The 22,034-nt window shown below is 37.0% G+C and overlaps 1 protein-coding gene across 1 annotated transcript in view; it reads right to left on the bottom strand.

The window, feature by feature from the left end:
* Positions 1–3,145: 3,145 nt before the first annotated feature.
* Vps50 (vacuolar protein sorting 50) overlaps positions 3,146–22,034 on the bottom strand; it is an 85,925-nt gene continuing 67,036 nt past the window's right edge. The window contains exons 7-8 of the mRNA XM_067112995.1: positions 21,217–21,390; positions 3,146–12,347 (exon numbers count right to left, since the gene is read on the bottom strand). Coding sequence (XP_066969096.1) covers positions 12,105–12,347; positions 21,217–21,390 — 417 coding nt within the window. The 3' untranslated portion in view covers positions 3,146–12,104. The remainder of the gene's footprint in view (positions 12,348–21,216; positions 21,391–22,034) is intronic.

Raw genomic sequence — 22,034 nt, 5'->3', positions numbered from 1 at the left:
CAATCCTTTGCCCTCAAGAATGCCTGAAATGAGTTTGCCAGAACTAACCAGTTGTCTAAGCTTACGAGAAGAATTTGGACCCCTTGAAGATGACTCTCCCCCACTAATGAGCTTTGAATTGGAAGACCTTCCCTTTGAAGACAGTGTAGCTACTTCCTTGACTGAGGATGAATCGGGACAAGGAGGTACACATACTGCATATCAACAGAAAACATTCAGTCACCCTTTCACAAAGCCACTAAGGCTGAATTGAATGACTCCATCGAAAAGGGAGTCAAATAAACTTGTTGAAACTGAGGATGTCTGACACTGGTCTCCAGGGGCTGCCCTTTGGCCTTGGGAACAAGAAAAAGTCAAAAGTAAAACCTCAATGACTGGTTTAAAATTAGCTTGATTGCCTCCTTGCATAACAAGTCTCTGAACTCCTTCAAAACTCAGAACTTCTCTGTGCTGAGGCAACAGCAGGAGACGTTTGCACAACACCAGAAGTGGCATTAAAGGAAGGACAACTGGTACAAACAGGTAAAGAGGAATACGAGGCGAACATGGAAACCAGTTGACGCAAGTGCTAACCTTCACCTGATAAATCTTTTAGAGAATGAGTTGATTACAAGACAGTAGACGGCTGACACAGAGGTGGCAAAGGGCACAAACCTTTGTCCCAAGACATGCCTTGGCTCCCTGGCAGTGATGAAACCCACTAATGCAGGGCAATTCTGAGGGTGGGCAACAGACAGATGGAGGCTCTTGACACCGTTCGGGGGGAGGAAACTGAAAAGGTCAATCACAATGGGGGAAACTGTGATCCTTTCCCATAATCTACTTTGTCAAGTGCCTAAATGGTGATAGAAGTAAACCCATATCTTCCACACGTTTAACAAATCTGTCTCTCCTGAACCACAGTAGTATTTACTTTGTTTGAAGAAGATCAGCATCTGGTCATGAAAAGCAATTTTATAGAGACCAAGCAAATATAATGCTAAGCAATAATGTGGTAAGGTTACTACATGACTCTGAAACAGATATGCTGTGCCTGCTGAACTGATAAGATTAATCACACTAAAGAAAGTGCAATCAACTAGATACAGTACACACAAAAATTAAACTCAAATTTAGATATTTTTTCCTAAACAAAGACTCAGTTTACTCTGGTAAATCGCTGTAAAATACCTGTAGTAGTTAGAATAAGAACGACAGTTATTCATACCGACTACACTTACCAACCAGGGGAAAACTGTGACATGAAGTACCATTTTTAGGCTGCAGCAGATTAAAGTACATAAAAGTTACAGTCACTAGGAACAAGGTACTCCTATTAGTATTAGATGTTTCTGTATTTATGAATTTCATCAGCACTCTGTCCATCTGAAGATTTTGAGAAAATCTGGTTAAAGACACTGCAAACCATCTGTGGTCTAACAACCTATATCCTCATCATAAGTAATAAAACAGACTAAATTGAAGCATAAAGGAATGATGTTATAGTATTCACCATAAACAGCTATGTACTTTATAAGCTGACATAGCTACAAAGTACTCATAATAAACCAGTTGCAGAAGGAAGTCAAATGGAGTTAGCTAATCACTGCTTACCTACATCAATTACTTCAGTCAAAAAATATATTAGGATTGGCACTACTGGCTTTCCTTGGCCAGTACAATCTTGTCTCGTAACTTTGCTTGGGAGGTCTCCCCTTATTGCACAGTAACTTGAGACTAATGTCTCATCCTTCTAGAATCACAGGGCTTGCCTAAATAATTTTTTCTTAAAAGAAAAAACTAAAGGAAACAGATTAAATGTAAAGGGCAGAAAATAATGCAATGGGGACCAAAAAGAACATTGCAAAGTATCTTAGTACCATTTATAGTGTGCTATACAAGGCACATTGCAATAGTAACCCCTATGGGAGAGGGTACACACTGGCCATGTGAAAGTCAGTCCCTCTACTAAGTGCTGCGCTGTAGGCCTTGTGTGGTGAAAGGTATTTTGATGTGCCAACCCTCTGGTTCTTAGCTATGAGTCAGGTATAAAGGATAGTCCTATCAAAGCTCTGCCAAAAGCTTTTCAGTCATGTAGTCTACAAGATGAACTCTCAAGACCTCTGTAAAAGGATGGAGAGCAAGAGATGGTCTGGAAGCCATTTCTGCTGTGAGCACTCTGGATATCATACCTTGATGATGGGGAACCTCAAAATAGACAATGGAGGAAATGTGTATGATTTTGAATTGGCTCAGTACATAGGCATTAGTCTTCCAATATTAACATGGCCTGCAAAACAGATCAGTGAACTGACAGATTCTGACCAATACTTATAATGTAAAGATCAAGACTCAAAGACATTACAAGAACAACCAAAAAAATTAGGCGAGATGAAGGTAAACCAGATAACCATCTTTTCCCTGGCCCTCACCATTGCCTGTCTAGAAAATATTCGAGGATCTAATTTTGATGTCTAAGGTAAAAATAAGAGTAGTAAAAGTGCATGATTTATGTCTGGATAATCTTTTGTGTACCCTGAGGATGATTCTTTTCAGTAGAAGACTTAATTTTTAGGTAATGAAAATGAGACATCATGGCACTTCCAGTAAGATGAAGGCACCTCAAACTAAATACTCTATTTGCTTCAGGATAAAGAAAAAGTTTCAGTTGTCAGTCTCCATCAAATATTAACAAGATGTTTTAATCACAAGGAACAATAATTAGGCTATATACCTTGTCTGTGAAGTTTTGGGGCAAGGATCTTCCTACTAAACTCCATGTCATGAAGAAGTTAGTCTTCATTTCATGAAACAACATAACACACAGTACAAAACAATGCATTGTTGAGGTAAGACATGTCACCAAAGAATATGCTGACATGACTATGAGTTTGTTTAGTTTCCTTTTTTCATGAGCATATTTACTAGCTGTAGGCAGTTAAAAGTCTTGTGACAACAAAATTAGTTCTACACACCTGTTCTTTTATATAAACCTTATTCCTCACTACTTTCAGCAAGGAAAGTACAGTACTACACTTATAAAATCATGTTTTGTACTTACGTATGAACATATCTTGGTAAAGTGCTGTTTTCAGTCTGCAGAAAGCAGGACTAAAGTACCAAAAAACAACTCTACAAAACACTTGACACCTAGTAACACAAGAAGTTTCATAGAAAATATTCATTTTATTATCAAGAACAAATGTATTCATTCTAGAATATTTCAAACTATAATTTCATAACTGAACCTCACCAAGTTATAAACAATGGTGACTTAAAACTAACAAATGTACAGGATGGATGGACTGAGGTCATCACAAAAATGACATGATATATGGGACATTATTAAGGCAGGATATGAAGATATGACCAGAGCAGAGAACATAAAATTAATGAAAAAGAACTTGAAATAAATTATAATCTAATTTATACAACACAAATAATATTAAAGCATCTTATTCATAAAAAGGTGCAATTTTTAAAGCTTAGGGAGATTCAAATGTATCTGAACATATAATCAAACTTTAAAGTTAGAAAGGAGCTTGAGGAATGGCTGATGTAAAGCCTTACCAACAATTCCCATACAATCAGCAATACTATATAACCAGATGATATCAAGTACAATTCATACTATTTCTACTCCAGATGATATCAACTACAGTACATACTATTTCTAATCTACCATCAAATACTGTACCACTATTCTCTTCTCCAAAATTCTCATGGACATTTTACAGTAGCAAGCAATTTTTCCAATGGGCTCAAAACATTCTACAAATTAAAAGAAAATACAAGCCTATAAGGAAGGAAATTCAGTATATGAATGCAGTAGAAGCATTAACTATGAAAAAGCACTTGTTCAAGTTAAGTTCTAAAACAGACCACAGACACTATGGTCCTTAAAGTGTGTAATGATAAACATTTTCTCCTACTTGTTAAAAATACCAATATAGCATGAGTTTTACTGACTCAGCCCAAAGCCTTTTACAATTTATACAACCTTGCAACATACAAAATTATACTTAGTATACAAAAAATGCTAACTACCTACATCAAATTTCTGCTAAACTCTCTCTGTTTCCTTGTTTGTATTACAATATATGCACAAGAAATGAAAAAGTATACAGGATGACAATCAGACTCAGTGCCGTCATGCCTCTACAGAGTTTTTGATCATCATTATTTTCAGATTGTTAATGGGAGACATTTTAGGAATATGATAACTTAAATTTATAGAAATGGAAGCATTTACAAAGATACAAGTATCTCAACCTGAAAGGAAATCCCTCTGACTACTGTGCTATTGCTTGAGAAAGACTGTGGAAAAAAAACCCTGCTACATCCCAACTTGCAATGGTGTAGAGGTAAAAAACAGGAAGAAAAGCTCTTATAACATCAGTTGACCTAGATTCTACTGCCTTGCTAAGCTTTAAAGGGAAAATATGGTTCAAGTACCCTATACCATATAAATGCATATATACATGAGACTGGAATTTATTGGCAAGGGATATTGTTCCAGCATAAAATATGCCCTTTAAATTTCAAGCTGCATAGCTGGTACAGCCAATCAAGCAAAAACAGACATAGTTAATCACACAACCAACTGACATGAATAACAGAACTAGAATGCAACATCAAATTATATCGCAAAATAAAGTCACACTGAAGATATGGAGAACTCTACTATGTCTCCAGTTGAAGTTAGTGCAGCACTAGTAACTGGAAAGATAGGTATATCAATAGTACACAAACTGATGTCATACTGCAGTCTATAATTTGAAAAACCAGTCATACCTTTGCTTGTGCACAAACCCTATTTCACCCTTTGTTATCAGTTCATTTACAAAAGATATTGTCTCTCACTGCTTACTATGTCTGGCACAAATTACCAATGTGTTAGTGTATAAGATGAAATTGAATCATACACAAACTATCCTAAAACCACGAGTCATCATATGCACCAAGTCTAGTGAGTCACCAAGGGTGCTGTCTAAAGAAAATGTAATTTTACACTTAAATAATGAATACTTTTAAGGGATGTATAATTTACATGACAGAATAAGAGACAAAACTGAGTTATGCAACAAATAAAATGTTTATAGAAATTCTTTAAAATACACTGTGTGGGAAAACAAGAAGAATGAAAAAGGCAAAAGTTGATAAGATTAGTACTGAGATCTTGTGGTGGAGAGAGCACAACTTTGTTTTTTACTATGGTTTGTAAACTATGTCTCAGTGAAGGAAAGATTCCCCAGGAATAATTGTGTAGGTGTTAAAAGACTAATTTCCCCTTAGTGCAAGGGAAAAGGTAAAAAGCATAGTAACAATTGTAGACACTTACAAGTTTATCAAGGAAAGGTTTCAGGTGAAAAACAAAAGGTTTCAAGTGGAAAACAATAAATGTGATAAAAGGCTTGACAAAGAAGCAACATGGCCTTTGACAAAGGAAGAAAGTTCAAGGAATAAGTGTTTGTTACAAAAGCACTCTGTGCAAAGCATGGGTAGAGAAAGGAAATTCTGCATGCAGCATACATGAAAGTGCAGCAAGTTTATGATATAACTAATAGAGAAGGTATAAAAAAGTGTTGAGAATATATGGCATATGTGGTACAATAGTTTGCTAAACAAGTAAAAATACAACCAAGCTGGCAATCAACCAGCTAACATCCAAGTTGAATGCAAAAGTCTGTCAGTGACTGAATTAATGGACAGGATATGTTATACCTACTGGTAGGATAAGGTTGTGCATGGCATGCAGACTGGATGCTGTCAAAGGATGACAGTGCTGGTGACAACTGCATAAAAGCAAAGAGGCTGCAGAAAATATAAGAAAAAAAAGAAGAAAACTTCAAGTGAATGCTAGCAAGAGTGTGGTTATAAGGTCAAATGAAAACCATGAAGATGTGATTTTTAGTATGGATGGTTGAAATATATACAGTAAATGGCTGACTCATAAACATTATCGTAAGTATAGTATAGTATAAGTACTTTTTATGGTTAACTGCAGCATGTGAGAGAAATTAAAAATGAAGGTGGCTTGAGTCCAGCAAATTCTGGTGCCAAAAGATGCGAGTCAAAATTACTAAAGGAATACCGAGTTAAGTTATATGTAAAGCAATGAAGTGCAGTTGGTGCATAAGAATGGAATACTGAAGATTATGTAAATTTATTACTATCTTGTGTAACTTGAAAGACATATTTATGATTTTGTCATCAGACCCTATTACTGTACTGTCAATAAACCAAATTTACATTAAGTTCCTTGAAGTGTGTTAGGAAAATGTGTACCAACATAAATTTTCTTGTTATATTTCTTAAGTCACTGTCACCGTCACACACATTTTTACATGTATGTCAAATGAATTCTTGCTGCTTTTCCCTGTCCTGAGCTCCTTCTCCCTGAACTCCCATCAAGTCCAGGTTTTCATCTACAGTATATTTATTTCTCCATACTCTACCCATAATTCGTACAGGTCTTCATCCTACTACTGCCATTCCTCCTGCAATCCTGGCCAACTGTTTTTTATCCCTTTTCATCACATGTCCAAACCATCTCAGTCTTTGAGATAGCATTCTTTTTCTCAGCTTCTTGATAACACATCTTACCATCAATTTCCCATTTGTAAATCGATCTTCCCACCATACTCGAGTCATGACTTTTGAACACACTGTCACATTTTTTAAATCTCTTCTATCTTCCTTGCCAGTGACCATGTTTTTGGTGCATAGAGTAGTAAAAGCCACATGCACCCATCTTACATCTTTACTCTCTCTACTAATGAGACATCTTAATGTCCCATTTCATCCATGCTGCAAATATTCTATCTTACTGTTCTCTCAACTACTGCACTCACAGTCCAGTGTGTCCCAAAGGTAACAAGATATCCCTTCCTCTTCTATGACCTGCCAATCTATCATAACTCCCATTTCCCCTTGTAAAGCATTTTGGGTATTGAAATATCTTTTGTTCCATACTATATTTTGTAAACCTGACAACCTCTTATGACACCATCTGTGCCATTCAGAACAAATAAACACATACTATATATGCCTTGTTCATCATCCTGCAAAGTTCAGTTTCATCAATCTTTTTCTAATCAACAGACGTCCTACTGCAAGTAGATTATTAGTATGCATCAGATAATTACCTCATTTCTAAAATAAACTGATTATGAAGCCACAAAACTCAAGGAACAGGGAATGGGACTCATTACGTGATTAATGGATTTAAAATGAAAAATTTATGTTATAGAAAGTTTTGTCTATCACATCCCAATTACGTAATCATATACAAGCCTGAATTGCTACCAGGATGCTGAGTATCCAAAAGTGTTTCCATATGCATAAAGGATACTTTGGGAATGTATGAGTCAGACCATGTTCCTAATATCTCCTAGGTTTATAAGGTGTATGTATCTGGTAAATCTCAGATAAGAAAAGGACATACATACAGTAACACCTCCTGTTACATTATTTATATGTTTCAGGCTTTTCGACTTTATGGCAGCATTTGTTTAAAAAAATAATGCTGGGCAGTATCTTATGTTAAAATATATAAAATAGTATATTGTAATTTATGGAAAATAATCATTTAAAATCTTTAAAATATTAAAAATACTATCTTACATATAATGTTTGGTTGTACAGTAATAGTTTCAGCGTTCAGCCACGTGGCAATGCTGGTTTTAAGTAGTGTACTGTATTCAAAAGTCTGCTGGCATCAGGGTTATTCACCATGTCTAGTTTGTGTTGTATAGGAGCAAATAACACCCTGAAGTCTACATCCTGTGTCAGTGCTATGAATGAAACAAGATGAAGAATTAGGACGAGAAATGCTGAATGACCGACTTCCTCCACCATAGGTAAAAGAAAGGTCCCATAAACAAATAACCACTAATGTGCAATATCTCTCAAATACTTAACCATTGCATACACTATCAAACACAGTAGTGCTTAAAAGCAACAGAAGATGATAGTGCTGTGATTATGTAGGTCTGTACTCTTACCTGTTCAGCTTTGTCATTCGTTACATTATCTTAGACCCTTATAACTACCTGCCACAGCCTACAAGAGACCACATTCTTCATTACTTGCATCTTCCTTTGTCCTGGGGACAGAAACAGTCTGGAAGCATCATCCATTACATTTCTGGTCCTTCATAAAATATCTTAATCACTGCAAAGACACATGACAAGGAAGGGATGGCAAAGAGTGCTGTGGTACAGTCCTGGCCAACAATAGTTTGAGTCTTTGTTACGGAATCAGAGGTAAGTGACAATCGCACTGATGACCAACCTCTAGAGTGTGATCTTCCTAGACTGAGTATGAATCTTACTGACTTATCTTGGAGATACAAATGTCAGTAAAAGTTCCCTACATTCCTGCTAAAATAGCATGAAATATGCAACCACTGGTATAATGGAACTGACTGAATTAACTCTCCCTACCACTACACCAACTACTGAAGATGTACAGCCACTAGAGAAGATTCTTCCAAAATGGGAGGCAACAACAGACTGTCAACCACCATCACCATCACCACCACCACCACCACCATCACCATCTCTGATCGATGCAACCACAGTGGAGTTATCAGTATCATCTTGAAGTTTTCATATCAGTGACAAGCTGCCTCTCTACTGCCTCTCTAGAACTTGCTTGATAATGCAAAACAGGAGAAAATACAAAGTTGATGAAGTTATCCCATAGGTAAAGAATCATGTCTATCCCTGAAGCTGCTGTATCCAGCTGTGCTAAGCTGTACTCAGGGAGCCTGTGGTTCTTGCTTGCTGCAAGCAAGCCCAGCAACAGCCTCACCCAGTGATACCAAAAAGCTACGCAGACCTCAAAGTTCAGAGACCGCTCCAATGGTAAAACTTGATTTAACCTACTGAGACTACCAAGAAATATGTGTCTCCCTGGGAAGAACCTTGGCATTATGCAAACTTATTCACCTCTGCCCACTTGAAGATCTCAATCTCCAACCAACAGCAGGCTTCGAATGAGAGCTGCCCTGATTGAACAGGAATGCTACTGTCTTTAAGTCACTAGACATTATGCTTACTGTCATTTCTATCACGTACTAAGCAAATGCCAGGAGGCTTAGGAGAGCCTGTAACTCCCAGATGTTCATGTGCCACCCCAGTCTTGCGACACACTAGATTCTGTTACCAGATAGTCTAGTGCAGATCCTAACCTTGACTTCAAGCATTCTTAACATCAGTACCTATGGACAGGGAAGAATCAGTGGGGCTACTACTAGAAGGTGGTCAGAGTTCTGTCACCACAGAAGACATTCCAGACCACAGTGTGATACTATGAGTTGTCTCTGACCATCACCCTGCTAGTTGTAGTTTTAACATCTACAACCTGAAGTGGCTGTGTGGATCCATGTTCACCAGCAACATGTAGTTCCATTTCAGGGATTGCCACAACTTGGCCAGAGGAATGGGACTGTCATAATTAGTGGATCAAGGAAAACCCTCTGATCCTGTCCTCTGTTGGGTGAACTTACTCCTCTTTGGTACTATTGACCATACCCAGGTATGTAGCTCTCATCAATGGCATCAGGTATGACTTCTTGAAGTTAAAAAGAAGTCTGAGGTCTTGACAATCCTGGGACAACATAGTCACATATGTTAATATCAGCTGAACATGATATGTACTCTCTGAGAATCTGCTCAGTTGTATCTGCATTGACTAGTGAAAATGTGACTGAGGATGGAGAGAACAAAGCAGGATTGCATATAAAGTTAAGATTCGTGATAAGCCTTTGGTGAACAGCCCTGAATCCTGTAGAACCAATGAAGTTGCTGGTTTGCTAGCAAAGACTCATGAGGAGCAGTCATGGGGTGCTCAAAGCCCTTACTGGTGCCCCATCCCTCCATCTGCAGTCTTACATCAGACAGATGTCTGAACAGCCACAGCCTGGGCTTCATTTTTGGGTCCTTAAGATCTTTCTAAACCAAAGACCTCACAAATCTAGTCTAAAACCTATGAAAAGGAAACCTCATCTTGCAGAGTCAAATCCTCTTCATCTTCTACTTCTTTCTCAACATGCATCATGCAATCCTTTGAGAAGTCAAACCCTTGTCTCTGAGCAGGGGTCAATAAAGTATTTAGCACAGGCAGTTTCCAGACTGGTTCTTATGTCATTGGCGTATGGAGCTAAAGATCAGATGACCTCCTGTATGGGGTCACTGGGGCCAAGATAATATATGCAATGAAAAATGCCTCCTCCTTTTCCTTCTGAAGAATGCTATGTGGTAGGTGATAAGACACTGCTGAGGGAAAATTATGGAGTGATGAAGCATGAAGCTTGTGGGGATCTTAAAAGAAGAGATTGCTCAAATTTTCCAAAGACAGCTGGCATATAGCTTTCCCTTATGAAAGGTCTTGTGGGAGAGAGAAACTCAATCAAATGGGGAGTCACTCTCTCTCTCTTCAAGAGCTCTGGTAAGCTACTACATGTACCTCCAACATAGGTGGACCTCTATGAAGACATCTTTGGCAGAGTAAGTTAAAGGCCTCTACTGTTCCATATGAATAGGACTTATATTCTGAGTAATAATAACAATTATAATACTGTTCCAGACACAAGAAGAATCACCCTTGGAATGGTATGAGTCAATGTTTACTAAGGAAGAATGCTCCCACTAAGAGCCCCCTATGGTCACTTAAAGAATGGGATTGACTGACAAACTGTTTACAGAAGCCCTAGCCTTACAAAAAGGGAGGTAACTGTCTGATATATATACCTGAGGATCCACAGTAAAAATCCACAGTGAACATGTGAGGTAGGACTACTTTCTGATAAGACAAAAGATGGGAACTTTGTGGGACTGTGAATAAATTATATATCTAATTAATGAGGCTCTTATGGTAAAAAATCACATGCAGTACCTGACCATTTCATTATTTTTACTATAATGGCTAACTCAGTCTTTAAATTTACATACTGGAATGTTGACTTAAACTGCACCATCCACTACCAATTTGGCCCCATGCAACCATCTCATATGCTCACACAACTCTTGCAGTCTTTGGGAATCTTATACATAGTGGCCTAGTAAGTTTTACTGATTAACTTGTGTAAATATACAATGCCTTAGTTAACTCTGAAATATAATATCAACTATGATAGGTATTTTTTACTCCAATGGATTTTCATTTTTATTTATCCCATAATTTTTTCATTATCTAATTTAGTAGATGTTATTCACTAATTTTCCAGAACTGGATAATTACATAGAAAAAATACTGTACATTGGTTTGTGAACAAATAACTGAACCTGTGCTTGAAGCTATGGTGAAATAGTCAAGAGGATCTTTCTTCTAGGTAAGGAATCTCTGTGTAAATGCCTTTACATACATAATGTACAGAACTTTATATTACATTTTAAAGATTGATAATTCTATCAAACTAATGTTAGTTTGGAAAGAAATAAAAAAATACAGATCATATATTCTCTAAAATTACACAAAGAGAAGCACTGTATTGCTAAAGGTAAGATGAATAGAATTCTAGCTAGGAAATATAAACATCTACATTTGAAGTTGCTGCATTACATAATGACTCCAAATTATATGCATACGTCACTGATATTAATCAAGAGGTATACAACATTGTATGAACTTTGTCTGGTATCCTGTACTCCATAAGTGAAGTTTCATACTGAGAATACAATATTAAAAATATTTTGCTCGTATATCTCCCTACTCATATAAGTGAGGATGAAAATGGTTAATAACTGCTGTGGCTGATACAACTTTTTACATGGACCTGGATTCCCAACTATATAGTGCATAACTACCTACTGTATTGCATTATAAGGCATTGATGACATTAAATTCAGCAAGCATTGCATTTATGTTTGTACATTTGGAAATACTTTTATACAACCCATGAATTTTAAAAATGTAATAATAATACTCTAGTGCCATGTAATTTCAATCAAGTCTATGAAAAAACACTGTATATACTAAATCATTCTGAAATCTATGCAGCAGATTAACTCTTTCAGACAAAATACTATTACCAGATAGTTCTCAAAGGATATAAAAACATCTGAAGACTGAATCAACAAACGCTCATGGTATACTAGAATGTTGTGAAATCACATACCTCACAATTTCTTACCCCCATCTTCTATTAAGGCACCAACTTTCTGTCTAGTTCGTTTGCTGATGTGTGTCATGGTAGCTACAAGAGCAGTTAGCTGACGAGGAGTATAATCAGATAGGTTTTGTTGGATCCAATCCTCCAGTGCACCCTCAGGAAGGTAATAGGCTTTAATATAGGTCTCCACTACATGGCGATCTGGTAGTGGTCGAACAGACGTCAAGCACTCAAGTTTCATGAGAAATTGCTGTAAAATAAAGATTTTTCTCAAACATTTCTTCATAAAACATAATATTCTATTCCAACAAGCAAACCAGAAAATAACACCTTACACGTACTGTAAAACTTTTAGAACCAAACTTCCAGACACTCAAAAATACAAAATTTATAATATAATCATTATGCTCCATAAATACATATATAACTTTTATATTACTTATACAACAGTGTGGTGAGGACAGTCACCAACTGCCAGATGGAATCCTGAATCATCCTAAATAGATGGAGTCAACTTACTTATGCCCGCTGTTATTAGCTCCCTCAAACACCTACAATACAGACATGTTGGAGTTAACACTGAGAGTTAGTGCTCTCTATCTTTCATTTATTCAATTCTGGATAAAGTTAGAACAACACTGTATGCTTATATTACCAGGAAAAGTGGAGAAAATGCTGTTTTTCCCTAAAGGACAGTATTTAAGATTTTAACTTCAAAGGAAAATCATACTCTCCCCAAATTTTACAATGCTTTAGCTTACTTTGCTCAATGAGTGAAATGTATTTGCAGTGCATCTATTCAAGAACCAAAAAGAAATCAGTGCGTTCTTCAATAGTGCCTGAGATATTTTACAGCCTAATCAAGATTTCTGGCTTGTGCTAAATCTGTCCTTCAGTGCTACCACAATAAAGTGTTTAAATATTATCATACCTCCAAGTTAATAGCTATCAACCATGAAAGGTGTTAAGAAATTTCTGCCTACTCACATCATGTTGGATGTCCATGCAAAAATCATTTTTGAAATTCTATTTTGTATTTCAATATGCTTTACATACTTACAGTTGTTCCTACAGAATTTCTGCCACATTGTTCTGGGGATTTTATCTTACAACATCCCACAATTATATTCAAATGACCTTTTCCTGTACCAATTAGTTCACATAGGAAGTTCCTCTGCCCTTTCTTATATCCCATGGACCTTATTACACAATGTTTCATTTGTCTGACTCAACATTCTAAACCACAGATATTTAGAGGGTGAATGACAAACAATTCCCCGCCAACTTGCTTCAAATGGCCAGATACAAGGCGCTTGCTATCTGCTGGTTCCAAAGACTGAGATGGATTTCTGATCCTTATATACAGCTCAGCTTGCTGATTATGGGAAGAACATGAAGTCCAATGATATCACACTATTAAAAACATGGTTGACCAACACAAGTATCTTGGACGGACATTCGAGAGAGAGTACCATGGCACGCTGATAAAAGACAAACAATCACCTAAAATTGAAGCTTGAGACATTTAAACCTGTTAGGAGGTCAAGAAAGCCTGGATAATAAATTGGAGCCTGAAACACAAGCACTCAATGCAGGTCACATGACAATGGATGCCTAGTATGAATGCTTAAAATAATAATGAGTGTTATGGGCCACCAAGATGACATCAATACAAGAACCCAGACACAGGCACCTGCCACAGGTCATCCAATACAGCTCACCGGTACACACGCAGTAAACTCAACCACAGATGTGTTGAATATATGTGTATTTTATGTGCACAAGAGACCCAATGAAAGGGCAATAAATTAAAGGAACTGGGAGATGGTTACAAACCTCTGTAGTGTGGGCCAACAGAGAAGGAAGGAATGGCAAAAATATTGTTCTACCTGAAGACTTAAAAACTGTGTTACTGAGGTACAAAGGAAAAACAAAAGGATTATGAGGCTAAGGCTACTTATGGGGAATGCACACTTAATAATGAGTGTGTATGCTCCTCAAATAGGATATACTGTACTCGAGAGAATGACACTTAACACGGTTTCTGGGCAGACTCTAATGAGGAAGTGGAACTGACTGAAACAGATGAAAGGAATACAATTGGAGGAAATCTAAATGGACACAATGGTTGAAGCAATGATGCCAAAAGTCATATCCATGGAAGACATGACTATGACAACTGCCAAAGAGAAAGCAAAAATATATTTGACTTTGCAGTGTCATGTAACATGGAAAGAGCCAGCATCTTCTCTTATAAGTGACCAAAATATCAGATCATGCACAAAAATGGCTCAAGATCTAGTCAAATCAACTACATCTCATACACAAGGAAAGATATGACGGCACTGAAGGACTGCAAAGTCATCCCTGGGGACCCTGTAGCTACATAATATTGTCTAGTACTTATAGACTTGTGACAGAGAATGAAAGAAGGACCGACAAGGAAAATGCATGGCCCCACGAAAATCAATAGAACCAAGCTAAGGGAGCCTAACCGTGGAAGGTATAAGAAAGAGTATTGTAATACATCATTCAAAAGATAAATAACATCAATTAAAGTTAAAACAGTGGCAACCACATTAGGAGAAAACTAGTGAAAAAATATGGGAAAAGAATGAAACCTGGTTGTTTAATGAGGAAGTGTAAGATGCAACAAAAAGAAAGAAAGAAAGAAGTAAAGAATAAGTGGGAATAGAGACAGCCAGAAAAGAGTAAGATAATTACAATGAAAGGAATAAAGAAGCCAAGAAGGTGGCAGAAAAAGTTCTGCATGAAGCATATCATCAGTTGTATCAAAATTTAAAAACAAAAGAAGGCAAAGGAAAGATTTTCAAGCCAGCCAAACCAAACAAAAGTACAAAGGACATAACTTACATAAAGAAAATCAAAGGAGCAGATGGAAAAGTGCTCACGAAAGAGGATGACACAACAAAAAGATTGAAAGAATATTCTGAAAACTACTGCAGTAAATAAAGAGACTGAAGAATTCGTAAGGGGGGAGATGAAGTCTAAAATTTTAGAACAGTTAATGAGATAACATGAGAGGCAAAAGAAGCACTGAGAAAGATGAAGAGTGATAATGCAGCTGGGCCAAATGGCATATCTGATGAGGCATGGAAGACACTGGGTGAGGAGGGAATAGATATACTATGGGAGTCAGAAAAAATAATGGAAATAGGCATTATGCCAGAAAAATTATACTGATTTTTAAAGAGAAAGAAGACATACAAAGTTGCAAGAACTTAAAGAGAAATTAAATTAGAGGCCCATGCAATGATAATATTTGAAAGACATATATGGAAGGCTTTGGAGGTCAACAATAGGAAGAGAGCAACTAGGTTTTATGAAAAGGATTGGTACAATCCCTCCTGTAAAAGTAGCAGAGAAATGTAAAGAGAAGATGGGGCTCTTCTTATGGTTTCCATTAACCTAGAAAAAACATAAGATAGAGGACCTTGACAAGAAGTGTGGAGAGGATTGAGGGAGCAGGAGGAACCAGAAAAATATTAAAAGAGGAACTGGTGAAATGTAAAGAAATGTAACAACTAGCATGAGAATTACTATAAGAATGAATGACAACTTCCAGGTCAAAACAGGACTGCACCAAGGATCAGCCCTAATCCCCTTTTTCTTCGATATCATGTCAGGTAGAATGGCTGAAGACGTAAGAAATAAGCCCTCTTGGTGTATGGTCTATACTGATAACATCCTTCTGACTGCAGAAACTGGGGAGGGGGGGAAGCTAGGGAGAAAGATAGGTGGAGATATGCTTTAGAGGGTGGAGGGATAAAGAGGGGTCAAACAAAGAGTGAAAATATGACATACATGATAGATGATGATCAGTGAGCACTTCAAGCATATGTATTCAGGCTTGATAATACAGTAGATACAGTGGGTGACATGGAAAATGATTAACCATCAAATTCAAGCTGGATGGAATAATCAGAGGGGAGGGATGTAAGGCATGTTTTGTGAAAATAGTCTCTATTAGGCTAAAAAGCAACATACGTATAAGGTGGCGGTGAGACTTGCTATCTTACTTGGGCCAGAAGCAGCATCATCAAAGAAAATAAAGCAAAATAAGTTACATGTGGTAGAAATGAACATGCTTAGATGGATGAGTAGTGACAAGAAGAGACAGGACAAAAAACAAATACATCAGGGGATCAGCAAAAGTAGCTTAAGTGTCAAAGAAAGGCCAAGAGTCAAGATTAAGGTTGTTTGGTTGTCTGATGAGGATAGATGATGAGTGACCTGTTGCAAGAGATCATGAAAACTGAAGTGCAAAGGACATGAAGGGGAGGAAGGCCTACAAGATGCTAGTGAGACTGCATTCAAGAAGACATGAGATACAAAGGAATAAACAAAGGGTGGACACAAGATAAAAACAGCTAGCGTATGCTCATATAAAACAAAGGAATACACAAAGGGCGGACACAAGATAAAACAGCTAGAGTAGGCTCATATAAAACAGAGATCCTGACTAGGGATTATGCTGTAAAGAAGATAATGAGTAAAATCAATTCTGTAACGCAAACGCATCAGTCTACCCTAACCCAGCAGTCAACAGCTCTCTGGACAAACACTGGAAAACAAATGTTTTCCATCCTCCACCCAACAAATTTGGCCAATCACAACCTGAGGGTCTAAGATTACATACATTAAGAAATCTGGTTCAAGGACCCTTGATGAAACACCAAAATCTAAGTAATATCAGTGTTTGTCATCAAAGGCCAGGAGGATTGCAGATGTAAACTTCATGACCTCAAATTCTAGATGCAATGCTTGAAAATCAAACAAGCACTCCAAGGATACCTATACCTTCCAGGAGAGGATGAAACTTATGGTCTAGACTAGGTACCAGACAAAATCTTGAATATTCCTTTAATTTTATGGAAAACTTCCTAGGATGAGCTTCAAGCCCACTTCATGTCTTGCAGATGCCTGACAAGAGGTAAAAGGCTATAAAAATTGTACAATTTTTCTAAAAGAGTTTGATTCAGAGAGCCACAAGCTGAGGTAGGTAAGTAAGGTTTGAGGTAGGTAAGTAAGGGTCTGCAGACCCCAGATGCATGATTAGTTATAAATAATTTAACCAGACCTCTGAACCCTCCCAGATGCATGAGAAAAGAAGGTTTCAAATATTCCAGAATGGCCAAGTTTTTAAATTGTGGCACATCCATCATCCCTCTCTAGAATGCACATAATATCTGTTTCTGGTCTTCAGTATTTTCATTGCATCTGATTTAAATTGAGCACCAGAGAGAAAGCTTCCTTAACTTAGATAATACAGATAATCTGATAATTGCTTCACTCATATAATACAGATAATCTGATAAACGCATAGCACAGATTAAAGCAGTAGTGTAGTCTTTTGTCTATAACTTCAACAACTGAGAACTCAAGCCTTTGTTGGCAGTGTTTAGCTCAATAACTACACTGGCTGAGACTTCACCTTTAGCAAGGTATCATCAAACCTAGACTAAGCATATCTGATGTGGAATTTTATATTTCAACACAGATTGTTAATGAGAACCATAAAGCACAGGTTCTCATAGCTTCACACTTTAGTGATTCTAGTGCATCCATAAACAAAGGTTACAGGGTTGGATCCCTTGCCTACCAAAACAAACACTGCTGCCAAAGCCAACTGTCATTCTTTGGACATCAGACTTGACTAAGATAACTCAAACATCATGAAAAGGAAAGGTATATACAGCCAGAAGCCTCTGAATCCCTGAATACGGAGCATTTCCAAACACTTTAGTATTCTGTTATGTTGTAAGACCCAGTGTCCTTGCTTCCCATAAGATTTTCACAAGGAATTTTGTAGACATTATGACTCAAAATTTTTTCTCCGCTCCAAGCATTACCACAAATGTCTATTATCATCATCAACCAGGTTTATTTTTGGACGCTCTCCTGTCAGACCCCATTTGGTCTGTTTGGTGATCCTCATTAAAATACATATTTACCATTAGTTTATCCTTTCTTCTATGTCATAACTGTCTTTTTATTATCTTTATTTAATCTGTGTTTAATGCCTTAGTTTTCATAGTTTTTTAGCTCATGGGGCAACTTATTGATTAGTCACGTGCTGTGTATTCAAAGAGTATTTCGCCCGTTATGTTGCACCTTGATGCCATTAATTTGCAATTGTTCTTGATATATTTATGTTTTTGGTGGTATGTTTCAGCACTACATCAATCAAATTTTTTTGTCATATGTTCACACATTTCAGTCGATTTCTTCCTCACTGTTCAAAAGACAGCACTTAACTTCATTGCTTGTCTCCATTATTTGTAACATTTCTTATCCTTGCTTCTTTATACTGTATTTCTGGCATGGTTTGCGCCCTGTATGTGACATGCAACCCTCTGCAGATGATGTTGTCCTTTATATTTCACAATGTGTCACTGGCATCAAGAATACTATTTCAACCATTTTAATACATTGCATGTGGTAAAATTGCCTCCAAACTTGAAATTTCCAAATTTGCATCTTTTCATGGTCACACATAAAACAAAGACCAGTGTTCTTTGTCTTTACCTCATACTGGTATATTTGATTTTCTATTTTTGCTCACCACTATTACAGCATTTTCTGAATTATTTTACCCTGCTTTTTTTTCTTTATTTTCATTTCCACCCAAATTTAATTACTTTTTTTATTTTCAGTTATTAACCATAAGATCTGTATTTATTCCTTTAGATTCCTTGCTTCACATACCTCATTTTCTTTGAATCTGCATAAGAAAACACTTAAAACCCAAAGGAATTTCATATGAAACTTTTCATCAAAAGCATTAACTCAATATTCACCACCCTAAAGGTTACCCTTTTGGGGTCCTAGGAGTGTCTGCTTTGGCAGTAGAACTCCAGGAAATTAGAGGATGAAGAGAGATTAGATTTGCTCTCAAACTCCCTCTGGTGTCATAGCTAGTTGATATCAGCCCTCATGGGCAGGACTTGGAGAAATACCTGGCATCAGACAATAATTACCCCTAGTCTTATTGGAGAGGCAGATATCTGAGTTAACTGAATCAGCTATCCTTAAGATCAGTTGTAAGTTTGTAGGATTCTAAGTAAATGGGGCAATGAATTAAGGAAAAGGAGGATGATTACATCATGGTGTCCCAGTAAGAGAAAACAGGGTTGTAGACAGTCTAAGAAGGAGGATCAAGCTCTTTCTCTGGTGAATCACTTCATACCCTTACAGGCAGAACCCAATGGCAGCATCAAATCTCCCTTGGGTGGAGCTAGTCACTACCAACCTTAATCACACCTTATTTTCCTCTTCCAAACCCAGCAGCTTGAATTTTAATACTCTAGTGCATCCCCAACATGACTAAGTCTCTCAGGCTTCCAGCCTTTGGATGGGATGCTGAGTTCCAAGCATTGCCATCAATGTAGGACTCCCCCATGAATTCGGCACAATGGTTTGCACCATCTGCCTTTCCATGTGCAAAAACTGAATGCCTGAAGGCTATCCTGCAAAAACTCAGAAACAGGCCTTTCCACCATACATAGTTAAGGCTATTTTCAAGTCAAACAACTCTACTGTCAATCTCTACCAGGAAAGTGGAACTCATTCTGCAATTGGTGCAGTAGAGGGTTACTGATTCAATCAGCACCTCTATTACACAGCTATACAATTTCCACTCTCAGCCATATGGATATAAGTCTGCACTTTTTAGGTCTTGAACTACAAGAACCTGCCTTAAATTCTATAATGGAAGAGGCTATTATGCCAACACTGTGATAGATGTTAAACTGGGGACTCTAAAACTGAGATGTGATTTCCTGCCAGTTATGTGGGACAAACTTCTCATTCAAGCTAGTGGTCACAACTTTGAGTGGAATTGGGAATTACATCTCTCTCAAGTTAATGGATACCAAGAACTGGATGTTATAGGACCCTATCCTTTGCCCTAGCAGATCATTTTGTTGGTCTTATAAAAAGAACCGGAGAGTTCAGGGAAGATTCTTCTTAATTTTCCTTTCCATGAAATGTAGCAGGAGCAAGTGATCAAGAATTCTGTTATGTTCTCGCTCAGACAGTTATTTCGATGGTTTATAGGAGTATGGCAAAGGCAAAGCAGCACAAATTACAGTGCTTGTCCTTGAGATCAGAGCTTTTACAGCTTCCCTACATTTTACTTACCTATATGTGGAAAGGATTTTTTATGTTCTGCGTGAGAACATACCATAAAATTTAGCGAACTGTTCCTTGAGGATTCAACATACAACGAACCACTGGATACTATGATAGCAGTAGGGCAGACAGGACCTGCTTTATGGGCAGTTCCCGATTCTGTAATTTGTTTCCACTGTCATTTAACTATCATTTCATTTATCAAATATGGGGCTGTATCCAATGTAGCCTCGCCAGGATCATTTGCTCTACATTATTTGCAACAGAAATGTGTTATAATTTTCTAATCTCTTAAGAGTTATTTTAACTTATCAGGGTTTCTGTTCACACAACTCCATATACAGTAAATCCTAAAGTTGAATTGCAAGGAGCTTTTAGATGGATCCTACAGGTCCCATTTAGTAAATTCAGAGGTCTCTAGGAGCATAATTTTATTCTTTCCACCTATAAACTGAAATGCATGGTAATAAGTTTCCAGTGAGACAAGATCAATTTTTTCATATAGATCCATGACTCGCTTTACTAATTTCTTACAGGTCATACATCAGATGATGAGAAGAATGCTGCTGGATACCTGGGGATCTGCTTATACATGCACAGTAATAGCTGACTGCCAATCTCCTTTGTTATTTTAAAATACGAAGTGCTCAGTAGCCCTGGTGTGCAATACAGTATACATAACACAATAAGTCAAAGCAAATCAGTCTTTTATCATCCTAAGCTGTTGCTCACAACATACAGATTAAACAAGATCTGAAGTATCTTGAATTGTTTATGGGACACAAAACAGATAATTAAAACTACAGTACAGTACTGAGTAAGTAAGAAAAAGTTTTGCTTTAAAAAACTAAATATTTCTGTATGGTGTAGTTTGTAACACTACTGTACAAACTTCTAAAATTGCTAAATATGATGAAAAAAACATGAAAAATTGAAAAAAAAGTTTCTTCAAACCTAATAAATACCTGATAATCAAGCTGCATAAGAGAACGTCCTTCATTAGTGCACCTGCGAGCCCCAGCAAATCCTTCTAGCAACATTTGATTTGTTTTCTTAACAATACATTCCCAAAGTGCCTTATAAGCCTCACTTGGTATAGGTGATACTCTGCTTACTTCTTCAAGTCTCATGCTTAAAACCTACAAAGAAAATTGACATATTCAAGATCAAGTTACTGGTTTTTTTCATAATGTTGTCAGTAAAGTTCTTTAAATGACACGTGATATCCAAACGCTTTACAAAATAATTCTCTTATAATCATATTTGTTTATAGTTTTGGCATGATGTTCTCTGCCATTACTCTCAGTCATACAATACAGTTCTTCATTAAACATTTCAATCATTGTGCATTTATATAAGTGCAAAATTGGATTCCAAATATGGAACTGGAGAAAGTTGTTACAAAGTAGCAGATTTTGGCAATCAGGCCAGAGAAATTTTGGGAATGGGTCAACGGAGTTTAATAATATAAAGAAAAAATGCAAGTTCATACCTCTTGACTTTCTTTTGGACACTAAACCTCTAGTTCCCTCTCTTGAACTAGCATAAGGGGCACTCAAGAATAATGCATGGCCCTTGAACCATTCCTAAAAGCTCTTTCATGCCTGCTTTTATTGATTAAAATCACCTATTTTTTAACATCGTTTACATACTGTATTTCCACATAGTACTGTAATATTATTATCCTTTTTAATGCAATTTACTGAACTTCTTATATACCTCAATTTTCTATGGCTTTTATGAAATTTTGGTATAGTATACAAGAATGGTAAATTATATGAAG

The sequence above is a fragment of the Macrobrachium rosenbergii genome, chromosome 12 (assembly GCF_040412425.1).
Source record: "Macrobrachium rosenbergii isolate ZJJX-2024 chromosome 12, ASM4041242v1, whole genome shotgun sequence".
Classification (NCBI taxonomy): domain Eukaryota; kingdom Metazoa; phylum Arthropoda; class Malacostraca; order Decapoda; family Palaemonidae; genus Macrobrachium; species Macrobrachium rosenbergii.
Note: the sequence above shows the minus strand (reverse complement) of the source record. Positions and strands in the feature narration are given on the sequence as shown.